Raw genomic sequence first — 23,402 nt, 5'->3', positions numbered from 1 at the left:
AACAGTGAAAGGTTATAGGAAGTGTTGTGACTTGGCAAGACAGCCAAGTCACTATGAGAGGAAACCGAAACGCACGCGTTAAGCTCACGCAGATTGGCGTGAGGTCTGGAACAAGGTAAAGGAATTAATAGTAGCAAATAAAGTACGTAGTTGATGTAATACTTAACTTTAATCCATAATTGGAGAACATCGCTCTTGATGGTACATGTTTTATAATTTCAATATTAACTGGTAATGGCGCCTTGCTAGGTCGTAGCAAATGACGTAGCTGAAGGCTATGCTAACTATCGTCTCGGCAAAAGAGAGCATAATTGTCAGTGATCCATCTCTGGCAAACTCTGCTGTACAACTGGGGCGAGTGCCAGGACGTCTCTCTAGACCTGCCGTGTGGTGGTGCTCGGTCTGCAATCACTGACAGTGGCGACACGCGGGTTCAACGTATACTAATGGACCGCGGCCGATTTAAAGGCTACCACCTAGCAAGTGTGGCGTCTGGCGGTGACACCACAGGAAGCCCAAGTCTCTCCAACCCCTGGAATAATGGTGTGTGGAGCTACAGGATATGGTAAGACTGATACATAAGGGAGGGTGAATGCTTACCACTATGTGGCAAGAATGATAACTCTATTGTCATATCCTTCATCATCCGGGTAAAAAATATCGTATTTTGGCAGAATAATGCAGATAATGCCACCAACAACTTGAGTGGCCTACGTGATCCAATCACCTGACACACACAGGGCATGTTTGGGATGCCACGGAATACATATACAGACTGTCCCACAGAACACTGACAATGTTTAGCATGCTGTTCAGGAAGGCAAGCTGTTCTGTTTTCAAGAAGAAACCCATATACGGACATGTCATGGCTTGAGAGCTGGAGAGTGTCGAAGCCTGCATTCCACATTACAGCAGCAAACCCTAACACGAGTACCGCAACGCACTGTCTACATTACAAACGGGCTTTGAACTGCGTACCTTCTACGCCAATACAGAGCGTACATCGGCAGTGCTGACCTCACGCACGAGACAGTATGTGTCTTTGATTTATGTTAATCGCTCTTTGTACTCGAGCAATTAGGTCCTCTGCTGACGTTACCGGTCTGCCAGACACCGTACTCTTCATACTACTCCACATAAAATAATCGAGAGGTGTAGGATCTGGCGAAAGTGGCGGCCATGGAGCTGGTCCACCCCTACCAGTCCATCGATTGGGATATGCGACGTTAAGGTCATTCCACAAAGCGGCATCAAATTGTGCTGGAGCTCTGTTGTTTGGAATCACATGTCCATACGAACATTTAGTGGCATTACATCAAAACATTTCTAATACATGAAAGGTAGATCAGTCCTTTTAGTCTGCTTGACAGTAGATATAGCCCAGTGATATTGTCACCAATTATCCCGGCCCAGAAGTTAATACTGTCCGGTATTGGAGGTCCTGGATCACCCATGCATGCAGAGTTTCATCCGCCCAAACCTGCAAGTTTAATATGCTGTCTTTAGTAAATGTGAATTCATCCATGAATGGCACCAAAGTCAGGAATTGTGACTGGAGTATGTTGTAAATAGCACTGCGCAAACTGAACCTGTTCTGGATAGACCTCTTCCCGTAAAGCCTGAGCTTTCTGGAGATGGTATGAATGGAGCTGGTGTTCATGGACAACAAGCCACATGGCACTTTTACCCGTGAACTGCACGTGTACCAACTACCAAGTGCTGGTAGCTGGGTCCTCTCTGAACACTGTCAACGTGTTCTCCTCCAACTGTAGTGTTAGTGCCAAGCGTGGACAACCTGCATCAAATTTCGGCTCCCGCCAGAGGCCAAACTGCAGAATGTAGATAGTACTCGCAAGAAACAACAGTCTCTTGATGACAATGTGGAATGATGTCTGTTTGGAAAACATTCCGCATACAGTCTTGCAGCGGCTTTCCCATTGCAATCCGCCTTGGTGTATGCAAGTCCCATGTCGGTCATTTTCGCGGCTGTGTTCTGGTACATGTTGAACTGCTGTTAACAATATTATTGTACTGGCAGATCACACCAGCAAGGTGCGCAGTAAGATGTGCACAATGGCTGTGTGGAAGAATGTAGCGCTTCCAGACACCAAAACTAATCGGAAGAAACCGTCACAAAAGTTCGTTTTCTGACTTCTATGCTCTACAGCGCCCAAGCCGCGCATTTCCAGATATGGGTTCCTTCTTGCAAACCGATCAGTTTGCCTCCTACCAGCCTCCAAGCAGTAATCTTTATAAATTGACACAGTATGTGTTTCAGGCTTGAGAAGAAATTCCTGATGACATTGGGTTGTTGATTGCTTCCATGCCGTGGGCGTCACTAAAACTGATACTGATGATGGACGTCAGTTCCGAATGGAATGCTCGATAATTATCGTAGTGCAGCTTCATGGTGCAACACTTTTGTCACTGGATCTGTTGTAGCGTTTTTTTATGTTCGAATGTTTTTAGACATTACGCGTGTCTTGCCTTCTGACAGAGCGTAAGCAGCACTTCTGTAAGAAAATGTTCGTTCAGCGTCACTCATCTTTTTCAGTAAGTTGAAATTTGTCATTACATTAAGGATACAGTTGATGGTCGAAACTCCGTGTGCTGTGGCAAATGACTCTTAGGGAACCAAGACGTTTCTTTTTTTCACATTTCGTACAGCAATTTAGAAATGCAATGAATAAATAAATAAAACACCTCTCCAACAACTTCTTGCTCTATAAAATGCAATTTCGGCTGCCGGGGAACTCTATTCGGCACATTTTCAGTATGGTTCTTACAAAAGTTGTATGTGAGTCCACGTCCACAAAATTTGTTATCCTACGTTATCAGCTCGAAAATGACGGTTAGTTAAAAAACCTTTTAATCAATATAACACAATAAAATAAAAAAAAATGGTTCAAATGGCTCTGAGCACTATGGGACTTAACTTCTAAGGTCATCAGTCCCCTAGAACTTAGAACTACTTAAACCTAACTAACCTAAGGACATCACACACATCCATGCCCGAGGCAGGATTCGAACCTGCAACCGTAGCGGCCACGCGGTTCCAGACTGTACGCCTTTAACCGCTTGGCCACACCGGCTGGCACAATAAAATAAACTCACCGCTGAAAATATTAGTTATCCCCTTAAAAGATCACACTAGTCGCTTTGCAGCACACAAGATATTGTCAAATTCGTGCAAGGTGAGTATGCGACCCTACACCGCTGATTCTAAGTCATAACAGTGAAGTCGTATGTATGTGATAATCGGCTGTATCCAACCAGAGCGATGAGATCGGTCGACGTGGAATCATGACAGAATGGCAGAAATCAGTCATGGTGTTTCAACGTACCCATGACCACACCACAATGAAGTTTCCTCATTGGTTGGCGTATCTATGGAAACTGTCCAACGCGTGCATGTGTGAGAGCCAAAAGTGGCCGTAAAAGATCCTAACCGACAGGGACACGACACGGGTATCACATACTGTTAATGACAACTGAATTCAATCCAGACAGGAATTGTTACAGTCAGTAAATTAAGGTGAATGTCAAACAATTTTTGGATGCGCTTTGCGCACGTAGCTGCGTGCATTGAACATTTGGATTCGGATGCCTCGTAAAATGCCACTGCTCACAACTGAACACTGAACATTAAGCTGCACGTCTTCAATGGACCATGCAAGAGACAAAGTGAACAACAGGATACTGGAGGCGAGTAGTGTAGTCCAGCGAGTCGCGATTTCACCTCTTTAGAAATTACGTAAGCCATCGAGTGCATCGACGGCTGAAAGAGGCGATTAACGTGTAGTCTGTGGACGACGCAGTTCAGGCTGGAGGTGATTCTCTCATGTTTTGAGAATGTTTTCCTTACCATGACTTGGGCCCAGGATACGTGAGCGTAAACCAGGATGTCTACGGGTGGTGCCTAATTTTTTGCTCGTGTCCGTAAGTACAGGATGCAGTACAACGCAGTCATGAAGCCACTAGCGTAAATAGTGCATGAACTTTGGAATGACGTTGAGGTGTATTAGGGAAACTTTATCATCGCATGTTTCCTTGTATACCGATTTGCATCGATCTACAAAAAATTGTTCAAATGGCTCTGAGCACTACGGGACTTAATATCGGAGGTCATCAGTCCCCTAGACTTAGAACTACTTAAACCTAACTAAGGACATCACACACATCCACGCCCGAGGCAGGATTCGAACCTGCGACCGTAGAAGCAGCGCGGTTCCGGACTGAAGCACCTAGAACCACTCGGCCACAGCGGCCGGCATCGAATCTCCTTCTTGGCTTCTAGCTACTGACTCTGATAGAGAATATGCGTTGAGATTGGTCCGATGTAATCGAACCCCCCCCCCCCCCCCCCGTTAACTAATGTGCATCACATAGTTTCCATACTTAAGTCAGTTCTCAATGCATGAGTTATTCACAGAGAAGCTGCCGTCTGCTCCCAATGACACTGCAGTGTGTGTGTGTGTGTGTGTGTGTGTGTGTGTGTGAGAGAGAGAGAGAGAGAGAGAGAGAGAGAGAGAGAGAGAGAGAGCAAGTGGGGGCTGGAGAGGGAGGAGGAGTGGTTGGACGATTAATACACTGATTGGCAGGTGACAATAGTGGACTGTGTTATAGGTCAAAACTACAATGAAGCATTTTTCGTTTTGCAATTTGTGGGTTCCAGCACTTGTGCTCGACAGCCTCACGGCAACAGCGTGTCAGGTCCCATAACAGTTATTAAAGTTATAAAAGTTGTTACAAATTACACATCTCATTTGATCCCCTAATTGTTTTGAGCAGTATAGTACCAGCACTTCATGAAATGTTACCCCAAAAGGATTCAATCCTGCAGAAATACTTTAACCGACAAAACAATGAGGTCATTAGTTGAGATATCTAGGTCCTGAAGTATTGTCATCGGCAGATGGAACTAAAATGGTTCGACGTCTTTCTGTCGGATCTACGGAGTGGAGACAACAACACTACGGTCACCGAGATAGTGGTAATAAAGGAAAGTTGTTGCAGAAGGGTTTGGTGTTCACTTGCGTTTACTCTACCAAACGAATTACACAAGCAGTTGGGTTCAGATAGTGTAGTGAGCAGATAGTGCAGTGCAGCAACAACGTGACTTACCTGAGAGCCATAGGACGGTTAGAAGCGGGACAGACACAGAGGGAGGTGGCTGCAGCTATTGGAGTTTCCCGAAACGTAGTTTCCAGGGCCTGGACGCGATTTCAGATAGCAGAAACAGTTAAAAGAAAGCAACGCCAAGGTCGTCCACGGGTAACATCAGCAAGAGATGACCGTTACCTCCGGTTAACAGGCCGTCGAGAAGGAGACTGAATGCAACTCAGCTGCAACGTACCCTCCAGGCAGCAACACGACGCGCAATATCAACACAAACAGTTCGTAATCGCCTTTGGGAATGTGGCCTCTACGCACGGAGGCCTTGGTGTGTGTCCTATTAAAACCACGACACCGTTTAGCCCGCAGAAACTTGGCGGAGGGACATCAGGATTGGAGTCGTAACGCATGGCGCCGGGTGCTGTTCACAGATGAGCCAAGATTTTGTGTTCAGTGGGACAATCGTCGATCCTTCATCTGGGGAGAAAGTGGAACTCTGAGCAATCCTGCTTATCTGTAGGAAACACCGCCGAACGAATGGTGTGGGCTGGAGTCAGTATTGGCGGACGTACGGACCTCTATGCCGTTCAGAATGGCGCTTTGACTGCTCAGAGGTATAGAGACGAGTTCTCCGACCTTTTATTGTGACCTACGCTGGTGCGATAGGAGAAGGGTTGCTTCTGGTGGACGATAACGCTCGTTCCCACAGAGTTGCACTGGTGGACAACATGCTTGAAGTTAAGGGAACTGAACGAATGGAGTGGACACCTTGTTCACCGGACTTAAACCCGATTGAGCATGTCTGGGATGCACTTGGCAGACGCATTGCACCCAGACCAGCACCTCTCGTAACGGTTGGACAGCTGGAATTGCTCTCACGGAAGAATGGCCAGATGTCCCTCAAGAGCTGATTGATAACCTCACACTGTCCATGCGACGCAGGTGTGCAACTATACTGGCCGTCCGAGGTGATCACACACCATATTAGAGGACAACGAGAATGACTGTTTCACTGTTACGGTAGACTCATGGTGCCTAGCTCTACGTAAACGCCATGTAAACCTCAGGTAAAGAGTTGAGACACCAAAATATCGCACTGTATCACACACAGATTACAATTGTAGCATATATCTGAATAAAATAAGTTACCATACGTCTATTTTGTATGATATCTCATCCGATACCCTAATTGTTTTGAGCAGTATAGTACCAGCACTTCATGAAATGTTACCCGAAAAGGATTCAATCCTGCAGAAATACTTTAACCGACAAGCTGAGCCCTATATATTCCTCGACTAGTCCTTAAAAATAGCGTACGAGGGCAATTTTTTTTTAACCTCCAGTCAATAGTGAAACGGGAACCACAGTGAAAATCAATAATGCTTTATTTGCAACATTAAGTTACACCTTCCAGCTACTTCTCAATCTAGGCGCCGTTCTGACTTACTCATTTGTCGTAACGTGGCACCAAACTAGCATTCCAATACCCTCGTTATAGAAGACAGCCGCCTGTGTTTTCCGCCAGTTCAAAAATGGCTCTGAGCACTATGGGACTTAACATCTATGGTCATCAGTCCCCTAGAACTTAGAACTACTTAAACCTAACTAACCTAAGGACGTCACACAAAACCCAGCCATCACGTTTCCGCCAGTTCCCTACACTGGTCTACTCGCGGTCTGATAGCAAACGGTTCATGTGAGCGAGGAGATAAAAATCTGAGGGAGACAAGTCTGGTTTGTGTGGTGGGCAATGAAAGAATTCCCGTCGGAAACGTTGCAGGAGAGCGTCTTCGTTGCACCTGCTGTACGTGGGAGAGAACTGTCATGAAGCAGAATCCCAAAATATCAGGATCAAACAAAGTGTATTTACATTCGTGAAAATCGTACATTGACATAACCTGTCCATGATCATACATGCTTTCTAAATTTGCACCATCTCGGGTAAACTTATGATGATCATGACTATGTCAGGGATACTTTTGAAAAATCTGGAAAAAAACGTCTTTTGAAGATATACACGGTAAAACAAAAAAAGTTTTTAAAACGAATTTTTGGTGTCCCTGAAGACTGTGGTTTCAGGCCAGCTGTCCATCATTTTGTTTCCCTGATTGCAATATAAGTCACGGAAGTTCTTTCAATATCTGGAAGTTGAATAATTACAAAGAAGTGAACGAGAGTTGTAGTACAAGTAATCAGGGCTAGTTTATTGTTGGTGATCTATTTTTATTTCAAAACATATGCATGAGATACATAATAACAAACTTCACGTCTGTTTTACATTTAGTTAATTACATAAAAATAAGTAAAGCACTTAAACACAAAAAGTTTTCTAAAGTACAAATATCCATTAAGAATAAACTAAAAACTCGAAAGCCAAGCACATACTGGAATGTTAAGGATCACCCGTCTACACACTGCAAACAATTGCTGTCAACAAAGCAGCAAGTCGACACAATAAAAACAACAACAAGCTGACTTCCTCCTCAAGGCCAAAATTATCTTCTTCATTAAAAACAGTGTTGACAAGACATCGTATAGAAGTCGACCGTATGGATCGTTTCAAATCAACTTTTCACAGAAAATATCACTTCTCGCTTCATTTTTTTGAACTACATTAAATCTCCGAGAAAGATTTAACCGCAGCATGAGAGGACCAGGAAAACACTACAGAGAAGCTAGGCTGTTGAAATTGTTTGGAATATACTATGAAGATTAACGTTACGTGTTTATACTTAGGTATACATACTGGCGGTGTGGCCGGAGTACACTAGTCGCAAGTTTTCTCGTCCCGGCTTTGTTATCTGGATTGCAATCCCAATTTCTTTTTCTTACTCGTCAAATACTGCAAAAACGTTATTCACAAGCGAAGCTACATAAACTTTCAAAATGCGAAACTTTTCTCCATCCACGCTGCCTGTAATAAGTGATTTTTTTCACGCGTAAAATACGTCAAAAAGAGTGGAATGTACGGTAATAATACTTGTTCCTCTAGTACAAAGGAACGGATACTTTTTTTTGTATTTTTTGTCGGACTACTACACGACGTATCGTTACAAGAGCTGAACGACCAAACTGTTGTACAAAGAGCACACAAAAACGGAAAGAGCACCGCGCGCCGTTCGGAACACAAGAAGTTTCCGTCTCGACTCCTGCGTGAATTAGTGGAGGAGAAAGACCACTTTGCACCAAAACATCGTTAATACTTTCAAGTGACTCTTCGGAAATACTGAGTTTTACTCCACAAAAATAAACGATATCAAATACAACAATGGTATGTATATTTATATGTATATATAACTTTTTATACAGTGCGCTATGAAGCGCCACACTTTAGTGTCACGTTTTCATTTTTTTCATAGCCTCCAATACTTGGAGTCCGATGATCTAAGTAACCATCTACGACTTAAATCTTAATCTACAGACCTGCTTCTCCGTCGTTGAAGAATTTATAACTCTTACATCTAAATTACTTGATACGTAACGCTCTCTTTCTCTCTCTTTTTAAATACACTTCTCTTCGAGAACATCCTTTCTTGCTTCACACTTCTCTTTTTTTTACAGTATAACAATAGCATTATGACAGAGCTAGCCTCCATTGATTTTTTTTTGTTTGTTTCTGAGTGACTGTGCAGGAAAAAATTAGGCCTGAATGCGTGAGCCGTAGAAGCAGAGAGAACACGCGGGCGGCAAAGTAGTTTTAGGGTGCGAGTGTCGAGCAGTCCTCCGGCGCACACGGGACAGTGAGAGTGTGTAGTGGTGGGGGTGGGGGCGGGGGCGGGCGAGACGGGGACAAGAGGGCCAGGGATCCAGATAACGCGGCGCGCGGCGACGGTGGCGCCGCTAGAGCGGCAGCGGCAGGCACAGAAGCAGCGGGCCCGCCGCCGCCCGCGGCCGCGCTGCCGCCCCCGCGCCGGGGGCCGGGACTCCTCGCCCGCGTCGTCACACGCAGTCCTCCAGCGACATCAGCAGCGGGTTCACGTACTCGAAGCCCTCGAACTCGGACTGGTCGATCTTCTCAATCACCCGCCTGAAACACGACAAAAACACACACACAATAGTAAATCGGAAGTTCCTCCATCAGCCCACTACGCTGCACAAACAAAAGACGTATAAAGTCTTATCTTCCTACATCCATCTTCCGACAAATAATGGGACGGCAACTCGGCTGTCACTATATATTCATGTAATAATGATGACGCATTAAGCTATATTTATAGGCCTAATTTTATCTCCTCCTCTGTGATACAAAATGATCATGTGGATATCGGGAAATAACTAAAAATGTGTGTGAATTTCTAAGGGACCAAACTGCTGAGGTCATCGATCCCTAGAATTACACACTACTCAAACTAACTTATGCTAAGAACAACACACACACCCATGCCCGAGGGAGGACTCGAACCTCCGACGGGAGTGGCCGCGCAGTCAGTGACATAGTGCCTCTAACCGCGCGGCCACTCCGCGCGGCGGGGAAATAACTGTTATACATCTCACGGAGGGTAGCAAAAACGATGTCCGCTGTGCTGAACCTCCTTTCGTGCTTGTGCAAATGTATTTGGTGTGTTGCCGCCATGAACATCTTAAGCAGGAGAGACGAGCCTGCATCGGTATTTTGTACCCTCCATGAGATAATGATTATCTGTCATGGGATCATGACCATATAAGCTGTAATACTGTAAGATTGTGTATTTTAATTATCGTGTGTAATACTGTCCATTGCCTAAAGTAAAGTTTATAATGTTCAACAACATAAAGATTGAAACTTCCTGGCAGATTAAAACTGTGTGCCGGACCGAGACTCGAACTCGGGACCTTTGCCTTTCGCGGGAAAGTGCTCTACCACTGAGCTACCCAAGCACGACTCACACCCCGTCCTCACAGCTTTACTTCTGCCAGTACCTCGTCTCCTACCTTCCAAACTTCACAGAAGCTCTCCTGCGAACCTTGCAGGAGAACTTCTGTGAAGTTTGGAAGGTAAGAGTCGAGGTACTGGCCGAATTAAAGCTGTGAGGACGGGGTGTGAGTCGTGCTTGGGTAGCTCAGTCGGTAGAGCACTTGCCCGCGAAAGGCAAAGGTCCCGAGTTCGAGTCTCGGTCCGGCAAACAGTTTTAATCTGCCAGGAAGTTTCGTATCAGTGCACACTCCGCTGTAGAGTGAAAATTTCATTCTAGAAACATAAAGAGTGCTTAGTTTAACAATTTCTCAACCAATATCAAGACCTTATGACATTTAGCATTATAACAATTTGACCTGTAATATTGTGTAACTGAATTATTTATTGTGCTTAACATCGTCTATTACGAAAATTTTAATTTTAACGTTAAGAAATAAGTTTCATACACAACACACTCCGCAAGTGAGTTGTATCTTTATGTATAATGTTTGGTGGCATAAGAACTAGCGTCCCTTTCAGACATCAGTCAGTTGTTTCCTGAAGATGGCCTAACAAGCCAAAAACTAGTCCGAGATTAACGAAAAATCAGGAGGACAAAAACAGTGCACTTATTATTCAAACTTAAATATGTAATTGGTTTACCAAGTAGTAACAGAAGAATCCATAAATAAAAATGTGTGCTTATAGCACGTTAGAGTAGAAGACTAACAAATCTAAATACCCTGGCTTCTGAGATCTGATTGTTCATGAGGATATCTTTTGGTTGCTCAATGAATAGACGGGCCTCATAACCAACAGAGTCTTAGGCATTTGCGGAAATGTGCTGCACCATACACTCTTAGCTGTGTACATTCCCGTTGTGAAGTGCATACGCCTCTACATCCATTCTCTGCAAACCGCTATAAACTTCACGACAGACGATGCTTCTCATTTTACCAGTTGTTAGGGTTCTTCCCATTCCATCCCGTGGGGAGCGCGGGAAGAATGATTGTTTAAAAGCACCTGTGCGCACTGTACTTAGTTTAATTTTACTCTCGTGACATCTCCCGGAGCGATAGGTAGGGGTTGTAGTACATTCCTAGAGCCAGCATTTATAGCTGCTTCTTGAAACTTTGCAAGTAGACTTTCTCGGGATAATTTACGTCTACCTTCAATAGTCTGCCAGTCTTGCAGCATCTTCCTGGCATATTCACGTGGGTCGAGCAAACCTGTGACCTTTCGTGCTGCTTTGTTTGTATCGGCAGAATGTTCCGTGTTAGTCGTATTTGGTACGAATAACACACACGTGAGGAATATTCTAGGATGGGTCGCACGAGTGCTTCGCAAGTAGTCACCTTCCTAGACTGACTACATTTCCCAGATATTCTACGAATGAACCGAAGTCTGCAACCTGCTTTACCTACAACTGAGCCTATGTGATCATTCCAGTCAATACCTTTACAAATAATTATACCCAGTTATTTGTATGAAATTACCCATCCCAACAGTGTTTCGCTCATATTCTAGTCACAGGACACTAAGTTGTTTTTGTTTTGTGAAGTGCAAATGGTTCACTTATAATTACAGCAAATAAAAACACGTAGCATGGCAAATGTGTTGTCGACTAGCTACTCTTTCATTTACACATATCTTATAAGTCGTCATGTCTGCTCCACGTTGACTGACTTTAATTGGCCTGTAAATAACACAAAGCTACGTATTACGTTACTCGTGTCACCGATAACAGCCGTTTATGGAATTACCATTAAACGTGACACAGACATACTACGGCATCGTTGTTTTTAGTCTAATTCTATGTTGTAACATGTCATCGAGTCTTATAAGTTTGTGAATGTTAACAGACTCAGAATGAGATTTTCACTCTGCAGCGGAGTGTGCGCTGATATGAAACTGCCTGTCAGATTAAAACTGTGTGCCGGACCGAGACTCCAACTCGGGAGCTTTGCCTTTCGCGCGCAAGTGTTCTACCAACTGAGCTACCCAAGCACGACTCATAGTTTCACTTCTGCCAATACCTCGACTCTTACCTTCCAAACTTTACAGAAGCTCTCCTGCGAACCTTGCAGAACTAGCACTCCTGAAAGGAAGGATATTGCGGAGACATGGCTTAGCCACAGCTTCGGGGACGTTTCCAGAGTGAAATTTTCACTTTGCAGCGGAGTGTGCGCTGATATGAAACTTCCTGCCAGGTTAAAAACGTGTGTCACGATAATAAGAATCCTTACAGCTCACAGGGGCAGTAAGCAAGCTCACCTTGCTTTAACACGGCTTAAATGAAACCATTTACGCGAAGGACTGGCGTGAAAAAAATATCGCTTATTGCTCACGCACGTACTTGAGTTCGGCCATCAATCCAACAGTTCGAGCGCAGAAGGCCACTGCCGCTCCTATACGCCGCGTCGCAGGTAAAACTGGCCCGCGCTGCATAAAAAGTTCCCAAAGGGCGCCATTACGACGGAGCTGACGCCGCTATTCTCAAGGTAGACCGGGCCCCGGCGCACGGCTCCTTCGCGACGGCGCAAGTTCTGCTAGGGCCTTTGTCCCTCCCCCCTCCCCCTTTACGTGGACGGCGTTTTACGGCCGCATTAAAACGGGTACGCCACCGAGTGGGTTTTGTTCCCCCTTATATTTTTTTATTTTTTTTTTTTTTGCGACTTGGCTCCTACTCAGCCGTAAAAGCGCGCGGAACGCGTTTCTGAAGGGTTGCACGCACACCGCGCCGCGGTTAATGAAGGGCCGGTGCCGGGCGCGCGGTGGCGTTATTAAATAACTCGGGGCCGACGCCGCCACAAATTACCACCCGGAGGGCTTTTCCGGCGAAAATCCGCGCCGGATTCGTCGGGGTAATTGGCAGCGTTCTCCCCGCGGTAAGAATAACATAGTGTGGTGGGATGATAAACGACCATCTGCCGGCCAGATACGGCCATAAAGAGGTGACGCCCGGGTTATAATCCCCAGCACAAAGTTTTTGTCATACCACCAGCGGTCGAGGCACTTCGCATTAGATACACAGATATATGTGCAGAAATTGTATTTGCTTAAAACACCTCTAATATTTTTTTACTGTGAAATTTTATTTCCCCGTAAGGTAATCGAGAGGAACTCTGAAATCATGTGCATGTTTAACGAAACCAGAATTAGTCAATTCTGACGTGAATCGCCTCACAAAGAAAGGTGGGGTATGTACTAAATGTGAAGATCATGACTGTTCGACAGTTGGTACAGCTAGGGTTCCACCCTGTTATCTTACGTTTACGTGACAAAACAAGTGAAACTGCGCTATATCAGAAACTTCGGAGTTCCCATGAAGCACACACAAAGAGAGAGAGAGAGAGAGAGAGAGAGAGAGAGAGAGAGAGAGAGAGACTTCTTGTCAGTCAGAAAAATCTCAATACTTCTCCGTTTGAAGGGCACCCGAAATCAGTACATAACGCATTTAACAAAGAGTTCCCCCAGTATCTAATCGTATTACGCTGTCTCTACCGGTATATATTGATACGTTTATGAAATATTACGGGTCAGTCCGATGCCATGAAACTTCATGAAACAAATGACACCAAGCTAAACATTTAAAAATGAACGAATGATTTTAGTGTACTGTGATTTTTTTACGCAAATTTCAAGTGTATCATTCTCTTATAGCAATCGTTTAGAATTGGACCTGGTGTAACTTCAAGTGGATAAATTGTTCTGAAATGCACGACGTACAAGTGATGAACATCTGAAGAAAATACAGTTAGTGGACTACCACATAAGCAAATTTAATGCAATATGCAAAATATCCAATATAGTTTAGTTACACCTTTATTAAACACTCTGCAGAATAAGTCACAATTGTGAAACATTTAAAGGAACCTGTAAGGAATGAGTGAACATGAGATGGTCAGATAAGTTATGATTTATAGGTTGTTTCACTAGAACCACTATTATTATTCATGAGACATTATACTTATTCCACAAAAATGTGAATGGTTCATCGGACAAAAGAGGAAAGTAATCCAGGAAGCTACGACATATAACGCATCCTCATTGTGTAGCTCGATATCTGGCTTTCATCAAAGGTCGGATGGTTTCCTCAGTATCTTTTGTCGGTGTAGTGTGGGTAACAATCAAACTACGTTGTTTATGTGCCTGATGTAGTTGTTTAAAATGAATTCGACAATACACATTCTCGTTGAGTGTGCGGTAGTTTTCGATAATAGAAAGCTCGGGAGGTGAAACATGTAGAAAGCTAATATCAACTGAAGGTAATTTACGGTTATACAGTAAAGAACCAAAAATGAGACAGTGTGAAATGCCGAGCCAATACTTTAAGAAAGTACAGGTCGAAACTCGACTCGAAAATCCACTACTTGTCATATACGACTTGAAGAGTCAATCGAAGAATTAAACTGTGGAAGATACCGACCACAAAGTAGATACGTTTCCTGGACATGAAACGTTTTTGAAGCCAAAGAGAAGAATGCTGTGAAAAACTGCCTTAAGGGGCTACCAGTCGCTTTGGAGCGCTGCCGATGATGTACAACTCGTATCAGATGCTCAAGTAATTATCCACTGCTGACCTAAGTCATGTCAGCGAAATGGTATTTGGCAATCGCTTATATGCAATGGTAGTGGTGAGGTAGAATGCTGTGCGGCTGGTCCCGGCGGAGGTTCGAGTCCTCCCTCGGGCATGGGTGTGTGTCTTTGTCCTTAGCATAATTTAGGTTAAGTAGTGTGTAAGCTTAGGAACTGATGACCTCAGCAGTTAAGTCCCATAAGATTTCACACACATTTGAACATTTTGAAGGTAGATTGACGTGTCAGGCAGGCAGAGAAGCGGCTGTTGTGTTTGTATTTGCGCATGAGCACACCGTGATTTAAGATTCCCATTTGTTGGTCTCACGTGCCTGCATGTAATGGCGTACCACTCACAGCCATGTAACACACCACAAGAACAGTAGGCGTAAGTAGTACCTAACGAACAGGGTCCTGAGACGGGAGTCCCGCCTTGTCAATGGAAGCCGATTTCAAATCGGGCAGGCACTGTCAGTGAATGATGCACGTCCAATTCAACACGTTTCCTAGGGAACACCTGGAAAGAAGTCTTTGTTCAAGTGCAACATGCAGTGTAAGAATTTGGGGTCACAAAATCCTGGCGTCATCTTCGAACTCGAAAGAGACTCACCGAAACTGAATGTGTTTTGTGCCTTTTTTGTTCACAAAGTTCATGGACCTTTCTTTTTTGTAGCGGAAACTGTGACAGGATTGTCATACCTCGATATGCTGCAAAACTCATTGTTTCCTGGATTTCACGAAAATTCCAGTGATTTCATTTTTATGTGCGACGTCATCCCGACTCTTTCACCTTGAGGTGTGGCGTTATCTTAACACCACCATCCCACAGCTTTGGCTTGGAAGAAGTGGACAACAAGATTTTGTTCATTATTTTTTGGCCTCCCAGGTCACCAGGCCTCGCGCCTTGCGGTTCTTTTATGTGGGGGTATATACAAGGCATTCTTAGTCCCACTTATGGCAGCTACTCCTCAAGAGCTGAGAAATCGAACTGTTGGAGCCGTCGATTTAGTACACAGGGACCTGTTGATTCGAGTGAGGAATGAAATGGACTATCGTTTCGATGTTTCTCGAGCAAAGCATGGTGCTCATGTTGAATGTATGGTATAGCGTCTCTGCGAACATGAAACTTTGAACCTTCCACTATCCAGTGACACGAACAATGAATTTCTATCTTTGTTTGTCTATAATAAACACCTTACAGGTCACTGCTCACATTGGCACTAATCTGCACGACAGTAACTGACTGTAGGTGTGTAGTGTGGTCCGAAGAGTTGCAATTTTCCCTGTTCTGAAATGCTGAGGAGCGTCAAGTGCACCTATGGCCCAATGAGACGATTAACTCTCAGTGTGGGAAGTGTACAGTTCAGGCCAGAGGTGGTTCTGTGATGTTTTGCGGCTATTTTCCCTGCCGTGACTTGAGCCCACTTGTCTATGATACGTTAGCATGAACCGGTAAATATTTTTCAGCATTCTGTTGACAAAGTGCGGCCCCTTCTTTTTGTCTAGTTGACGAGTTTGCTGCGGGCAGTCCTATCTTTAAAGAAGACAGCCTCGACTGGAGCGCTGATCCCCTTGATCTTAACCCCACAGAAGTTATCTCGAACAATTTGGAGCAGCGAGTGAAAACTGCAATCAACATTCCCACGACTTGGTAAGTGTACAGGGAACCCTCCGATATGCACCATACCATGGTTTGAGGAGTTTGCATGTGGCACTCGACGTGGCACAGACTCAACAAGTCGCTGGAAGTCTCGTACAGAAATATTGAGCTATACTGCCTCTGCAGCCGTCCACAATTGCGAAAGTGTTGCCGGTGCAGGATTTTGTGCACGAAGTAACCTCTCGATTATGTCCCATAAACGTCGATGGGATTCATGTCCGGCCATCTGGGTGGCAAAATCATTTGCGTGAATTGTCCAGTACGTTCTTCAGACCAATCGCGAACATCTGTCACCCAGTGACATGATGCACTGTAATTAGTAAAAATTCCATCGTTGCTTGGGAACTTGAAGTCCATAAATGGCTGTGAATGGTTCTAAGTAGCGGAACATAACCATTTCCTGTCAATGATCGGTTCACATGGACCCGAGGATCCAGTCCATTCCATGCAAAGGCAGCCCACATCATTATGCAGCCAACACCAGCTTGCACAGTGCCTTGTTGACAGTTTGGGTCGATGGCTTCGGGGGTCTGCGTCACACTCGAACACTACCATCAGCTCTTACCAAATGAAATCGGGTCTCATCCGACCACGGCACGGTTTTCCAGTCGTCTAGGGTCCAAAAGATATGGTCACGAACTTAGAAATGCGGTCGTCTGCCACCATAGCCCACTAACGGCAAATTTCGCCGCACTGCCTGTCGTCGTAGGTCCCACATTGATTTCTGCGGTTATTTCATGCAAGGTTGCTTGTCTATTAGCACGGGCAACTCTATTCAAACGCCACCGCTCTCGGTCGTTAAGTGAAGGCCATTGGCGACTGTGTAGTTCGTGGTGCCACATGCTTGAAATTAGGTACTTTCTGCACACTCTTGACACTTGGGAACTCGGCATATTGAATTCCCTAACGATTTCCGAAATGGAATATCCCACGCAACTAACTACTATTCCGCGTCCAAAGTCTGTACATTTCCGTTGTGCGCCCGTAATCAAGTAGGAAATCACGTGAATCACCTGAGTACAAATGACAACTCCGCCTATGCTCTGCCCTTCTATACCTTGTGTACGCGATATTACCACCACCTGTATATGTGCATATCGCTATCCCATGACTTTGGTGACTATAGTCTGTCGGTAAACTGAAGAGCGAGCGAGTCCCCACTCTGCCAACCCAACTACGTCACAAGTCGCTTCTACAGGCTGTTTCAGAACGTAGTACCGGCCCTGCGCCGCGCGCGCTTTAAATCTGTGGCGACGCCGTATACAGATACGTCTCGGCTGCGGTCATTTTTAGACAAATGCATTAAGACCATAAGGAATACGAAAAACGATATTTTCTTCCGAAACACAACATTATAGAGTACACAACATTATAGAGTAAATAATATTAAGATAAGAACGGAAGTCAGGATTATACTACAAACATTCCCACGAATGCCTGTTCATGTGAATGTATTGTATGTTCCTCTACTGCTATGGGTAAAACGAACCTCATATAATGCAATCAATCTGTAGAATTTAAGGCTTGTTCTTACTTTATGTTTCTACTAAAAGGTACAAGTTTTCTTTGAAGGACTTGCAACACGAAGAGTGTTTAAAAAGTAAGCAGAAGTTTATAATTTTGTGTGTTGTATTAGTCGGATTTGCACTACTTCTTTGCCACTGTCTTTGTAAACATGTCTCAAAAGTATGTGTACAATGTTATGCATATTGGGTGTTGACTCTGTTGTCAGCTGTCAAAATGGTTACATGTGTTTTCGTAGCATCAAGGATTTCTTGTTTTGTATAAAAACAGATTAGAGATCTGTATTAAATTTTGTTATAGGAATGGAATAAAGGGAACGAAATTTTTAGAGATGTTAAATATTGCTTTTGGTGAGGCTGTTATGAGTGAACCAAGGGGATACAAGTGGTATAAACATTTAAAAGCAGGCCTTAAAGGACAGCAGTTTTACAAGCATGGACGAGATTAAAAATGCACAGTTAAGAGACCTATAAACTATCCGGAAGAAACAGTTCCTAAAGAATTTCGGGAATTGGAAAAAGCACTGGCACAAGTGCATAGTATGTAATGGGGAATATTTTGAATAGGGTAACATTGCTGTAGATTAAAAAATAAAGTTCTTACCAAAAAAATAAAAATTAATATGTGAACGCACCTCGTATGTCAAGCTTTTTGCTTAGAAGCCCAGAATCGATGTACATGTTTCGAAGAAAATTTCAGCAGTGTTCAGAATAGCTATTGCGCCTACATTTAAAGCAATATGTCTCAGAATCAGATGGAGACTTTGTGTTCCAAAAGTATCAAAGGTGTTACGCGATTTTGAAACTGCCTACAACGATCGGTTTCCTCATAAGATTATTAGTTTTCCTTCGTGGCGATTTCACTAAACCATGCGGCTCATTTTCGCGTTCGTTCCTTATGCGTCCAATTGGACGAGGCTGACGTTTGTATAAATTGGAGCCCTTTGATTGGGACTGGTAATATTAGTCAACAGTTCTTTTTGGGTCGCCTCTTTAATACACGCTGTAATAACATTAGAGACGATCGAACGCTCGTGCAAATACCTCCTCTTCCTCGTATTCTGCACATTTTCTTGCAATGATAGACGATTATCCCTCACTTCCGGATATCGAAGTATATCAGTAAGTATACAAATTTAACTGGCTGCCACTGGCAACTAAGATCCCACGAACAGAATCGACGTTTATCACTGCACGCCGATCTACACCGCTAGACAGGTAATGCCCAACACATTTTGGGTGCCCCTGTAGGCCGGTGGCAGCGTTCTTCCGGGAAAGGCCACTTCCCCCACCTAAAGCGCTGCTCCGTCTTGAGTTTACAGACACGACTATATGTCTGAGTGGAACCATTGGTTTCCGACAGCGTAACATAAGGACAAATTGCCTGCAACACACGTGAAAGATAGTCGGAAACCTCGCTTCTACATCTACTTCTACATTTATACTCTCCAATCCACCCAACGGTGTGTGGCGGAGGGCACTTTACGTGCCACTGTCATTACCTCCCTTTCCTGTTCCATTCGCGTATGGTTCGCGGGAAGAACGACTGCCGGAAAGCCTCCGTGCGCGCTTCTCTTGCAGAGTCTGGAGTTTGCTAATCTCCGTAACGCTATCACGCTTACCAAATAACCCTGTAACGAAACGCGCCGCTCTTCTTTGAATCTTCTCTATCTCCTCTGTCAACCCGACCTGATACGGATCCCACACTGATGAGCAATACTCAAGTATAGGTCGAACGAGTCTTTTGTAAGCCACCTCCTTTGTTCATGGACTACATTTTCTAACGACTCTCCGAATGAATCTCAACCTGGCACCCGCCTTACCAAGAATTAATTTTATATGATCATTCCACTTCAAATCGTTCCGTACACATACTTCCACATATTTTACAGAAGTAATTGCTACCAGTCTTTGTTCCGCTATCATATAATCATACAGAAAAGGATCCTTCTTTCTCTGTATTCGCAATACATTCCATTTGTCTATGTAAAGGGTCAGTTGCCACTCGCTGCACCAAGTGCCTATCCGCTGCAGATCTTCCTGTATTTCGCTGCAATTTTCTAATGCTGCAACTTCTCTGTATACTATAGCATCATCCGCGCAAAGCCGCATGGAACTTCCGACACCATCTACTAGGCCATTTATATATATTGTGGAAAGCAATGGTCCCATAACACTCCCCTGTGGCACGCCAGAGGGAAGTGAACTACGGTGTAACAGTGCCGTAGTTGCGCCGTGTAGTGCGTACAGTGCAACGAGTGGCAGAAGACGTATAAGCGTTAATTGAACAGCGCTGGCGAGAGCGGCGGCCGGCATGTAGCCAGTGGGGGGTGGAAGCGGCGGCTGGGGTGCAGGTGGGGGCCGGGGGCGGGGCCACGGCGTCGCCGGGCCGGGCCAGGCCGGCCACCGACCGATCAATACGCGCCGCCGGGGCGCGCGTGGGCGGCGAGGCGCTGCGCTGCAAAAATAGTCGCGCGCCGCTACCTAGCCGAGCCCGGACGGCGCGGCGGGCGAGCGAGCGCGGCAAACCGCACCTTGCCTCCCTCCACGCTCCAGTCTCGCTGCCTGTGCACCCCTGCTGTCCCGCGCAACTGGGCACTACTACATGCAATAGCGGAGACATGTGTGACGTTTTATACTTCTGTTATGAGTGACGTCACCTACCGCAGTACTTTCAGGAAGGTAATGACGAACTATTTCAATCAGACAAGGCCCAAAATAGTATTATTGCCTCGAAACTGACCCTTCGGTGCACTGTTTTATGTCGCAATTGAAAATAGTTTCCTAACAGGCCCCACACACATATTCCGGTTTACCTGTCTGGTATACCTGCACCGGTTAACGTGAACAAACGTGGCACAGGAAAAGCACGCCACGGTACACCTGAGAGCACAGTTTTGACTGAAGGCAATGAGTTGGCTGTAGTAAGTTTGTTACTTGTTTTCACTTTCAACACTTCTGTGCAGTTTCTTGCCTCCCTTTAATTAGATCCTCCTCCTTTAGGGTTCCGTGCCTCAATATGAAAAAACGGAATCCTTAGAGGATCGCTTTGTTGTCTGTCTGTCTCTGTATGTCTGTCTGACCGAGTATTAAGAACCCTTTTTCTCAGGAACGGGTAGATGCTCCAAGTTCAAATTCATGTCACATGCTGAAGTCTATGGTCGTTTGTCGGTGTAAGAAATTTAAGCTTCTAAATCAACAGAATCAAAATATTCAGTCATTTATGTCACATATTTTGACACACGCAAACGCACTCCCCAAAACCTCTAGCGTCCTTCCCATTGACCTACAAACACGAAATTCGGCATTCGCAAGGCTTCACGGTGTAAGTAAAGTAACAAATCTGAAACTTGTTAAGCTGTAATTATATCACATAAAAAAATATCTTTTGCCATTTGAACATACATTGCATTCATCATCTGTCAAAACCATAATGGACGAAGATTACAGCATCCAAACGTAAGTTGTAGTCATGTTTTAGGAAGTAAATAAAAATGCTGTATAAATCTTCTCTCTGTGTCTCTACATATATAAAATGAAACCTCCGGCTCGCTTCTTTTTGAATCGAGGAACAGCTGTAGAGATTTTCAAACGGTCTTGGAATTCCCGGGACCAATATCTTTCCAGTATCGATATCGGTCACAGGCAATCTTTGGCATTCTCAATTCGCAAGGTGCGCAAGTCCTACTCACATTAGCCCAATTTTTATTTTTCGTCCACTACACAAGGGCGCGATTTATACACTATAGCTCAACGATTTCCCCAGCGGTATTCCTTTAACGACATGTCTTGTTGCTAATCAAACAAACCGTCAGAAAAACAAAGGTCAACACTATCAACATTACAAATTAACACAACAAGAACCACAACAAAACATAATTTTTTACTATTCAGGCGGTTACTAAGACATACTAGAAGCGGCGCTGTGATAAGACGCTGGATTCAAACTCTGCATCTAACACGGTATGTGACGGAGGGTACTTCAGGTATCACTACCTGTTCCCTCCTTTCCCATTCTATTCAGAATTGCCTGTGGGGAGGACTACATTCGGTAAAACTCCGCATTAGCTCTAATTTCTCGGATACTCTCGTTGTGATAATTTGGCGACACATACACAAGTGTTGCGACAAACTTTGAGGGGTTATAAAGGCGTCTCTTGAAGTACAAATCGAGGAGTATAGGACCTAGTGTTTGTAAACGTCATCCAACGACGCTACAGAGCGTCGAAGTTATGGCCGCCCCTTCGGCAGCAAACGTGACCTTGTACGCTGACGGACGTAGGCGGAACATCTCGCTAGCTACCGCTCAAACAGGCCTTGTCTCCTATGACCGCGAGGCTCAGTTGAGTTTCCATCTGCTGTTTACAATACTTCACTCTTAGAAACACTAAGGTAATGGAAAATTGTCGCTGTTGAACACGCAATGCTCACTGAGAAGATTCCGTGCGTATACACTGGCTGCCCTGATCCATCACAGGTACGGCTCAACAGCGATGTGGAAGATAATTTTCTTTTAGTGTGAAGAGATTTGTTTCGACTCCTGTGTGTCATCTTCCGAGTGCCAAATTTATTTATAAAAACGACACTGCTAGTGAAAATGCAGTTCTACAAATTGTTTTTGTGCCCTGTTCTTGTTGTTTTGACCGAAATTCAAATTTTTCGTCTTGCTGTGGATCTCTGTTCAAAAATGGTTCAAATGGCTCTGAGCACTATGAGACTTAACATCCATGGTCATCAGTCCCCTACAACTTAGAACTACTTAAACCTAACTAACCTAGGGACATCACATACATCCATGCCCGAGGCAGGATTCGAACCTGCGACCGTAGCGGTCACGCGGTTCCAGACTGAAGCGCCTAGAACCGCACGGCCACACCGGCCGGCTGGATCTCTGTCGGATGCTTCCTCCTACTGGTACTATATGCATTGTTTTGACACCTCTTCTTGATATAACTTCACTTTTAGTTCATACTTATTGTCCCCAAAACTTTATTTGATCGGACACTTACGGCTGATGGCACCTCACAATGAATATTGGACGGAAGTGTTTACTCAAAGTTTTGGGGAAAATAGGTGTAAAGTAAAAGATTTTTACTCAATGGCATTCGAAACTGTATAAAAATGTGTGAAAACAATGTACAAAATACCATTACAAAGAGGTATGCACCACACCTACGCAATAGGGCGAAAAATGACATACTGACAAAACGACAAAAAAGGGCAACGAAAATCGATGTGTGTTTTCGCTAGCAATGTAATTTCCAGAAATAAATTTTAGACATAGAAGATGACTCTGGGTGAATGGAAAGGCGTAAACAGTGTTTTGCATAAGGCGGAGTTCAAAAGCAACCAAGTTTTTTATCATCAAACAGTGTAGGATAATTTTGTAACTGTAACGGACTGCACGAATTAAAAAAGTTGTGTTTATAAATATGCGCGTAGACGAAGCGTACACAGTTTGGTTACTTTCAGTACGACTTACAAATGTAAGGCTTGGAAGTGGCCACTACAAACTCATGTAGACGGGCAGATGATGTCCTGTGGCAGTCCGGCCCGATGGTACACACGGTTCGCGGCCACGGCACTTGGCAGCAGTCAGTTCAGGCGGCCAGATGTGAGTCGCTGCCCTCGCCCACGACTTGGTGATCCCCCA

At 44.5% G+C, this 23,402-nt stretch overlaps 1 protein-coding gene and 1 non-coding gene across 6 annotated transcripts in view; one reads left to right on the top strand and one right to left on the bottom strand.

Moving 5' to 3' along the window:
• Positions 1–8,613: 8,613 nt before the first annotated feature.
• LOC124775093 (atypical protein kinase C) overlaps positions 8,614–23,402 on the bottom strand; it is a 759,938-nt gene continuing 745,149 nt past the window's right edge. For all 5 annotated transcript variants that reach the window (XM_047249906.1, XM_047249905.1, XM_047249907.1 and 2 more), the window contains one exon: positions 8,614–9,142. In XM_047249906.1, the coding sequence (XP_047105862.1) occupies positions 9,055–9,142 (88 nt within the window). In that variant the 3' untranslated portion in view covers positions 8,614–9,054. The remainder of the gene's footprint in view (positions 9,143–23,402) is intronic.
• Positions 10,143–10,217, top strand: Trnas-cga. The gene has a single exon. It is a non-coding gene; the product is annotated as a tRNA-Ser (tRNA).

The sequence above is a fragment of the Schistocerca piceifrons genome, chromosome 2, assembly GCF_021461385.2.
Source record: "Schistocerca piceifrons isolate TAMUIC-IGC-003096 chromosome 2, iqSchPice1.1, whole genome shotgun sequence".
In the NCBI taxonomy this organism is placed as follows: Eukaryota; Metazoa; Arthropoda; class Insecta; order Orthoptera; family Acrididae; genus Schistocerca; species Schistocerca piceifrons.
This window is presented reverse-complemented; position numbering and strand designations above follow the sequence as displayed.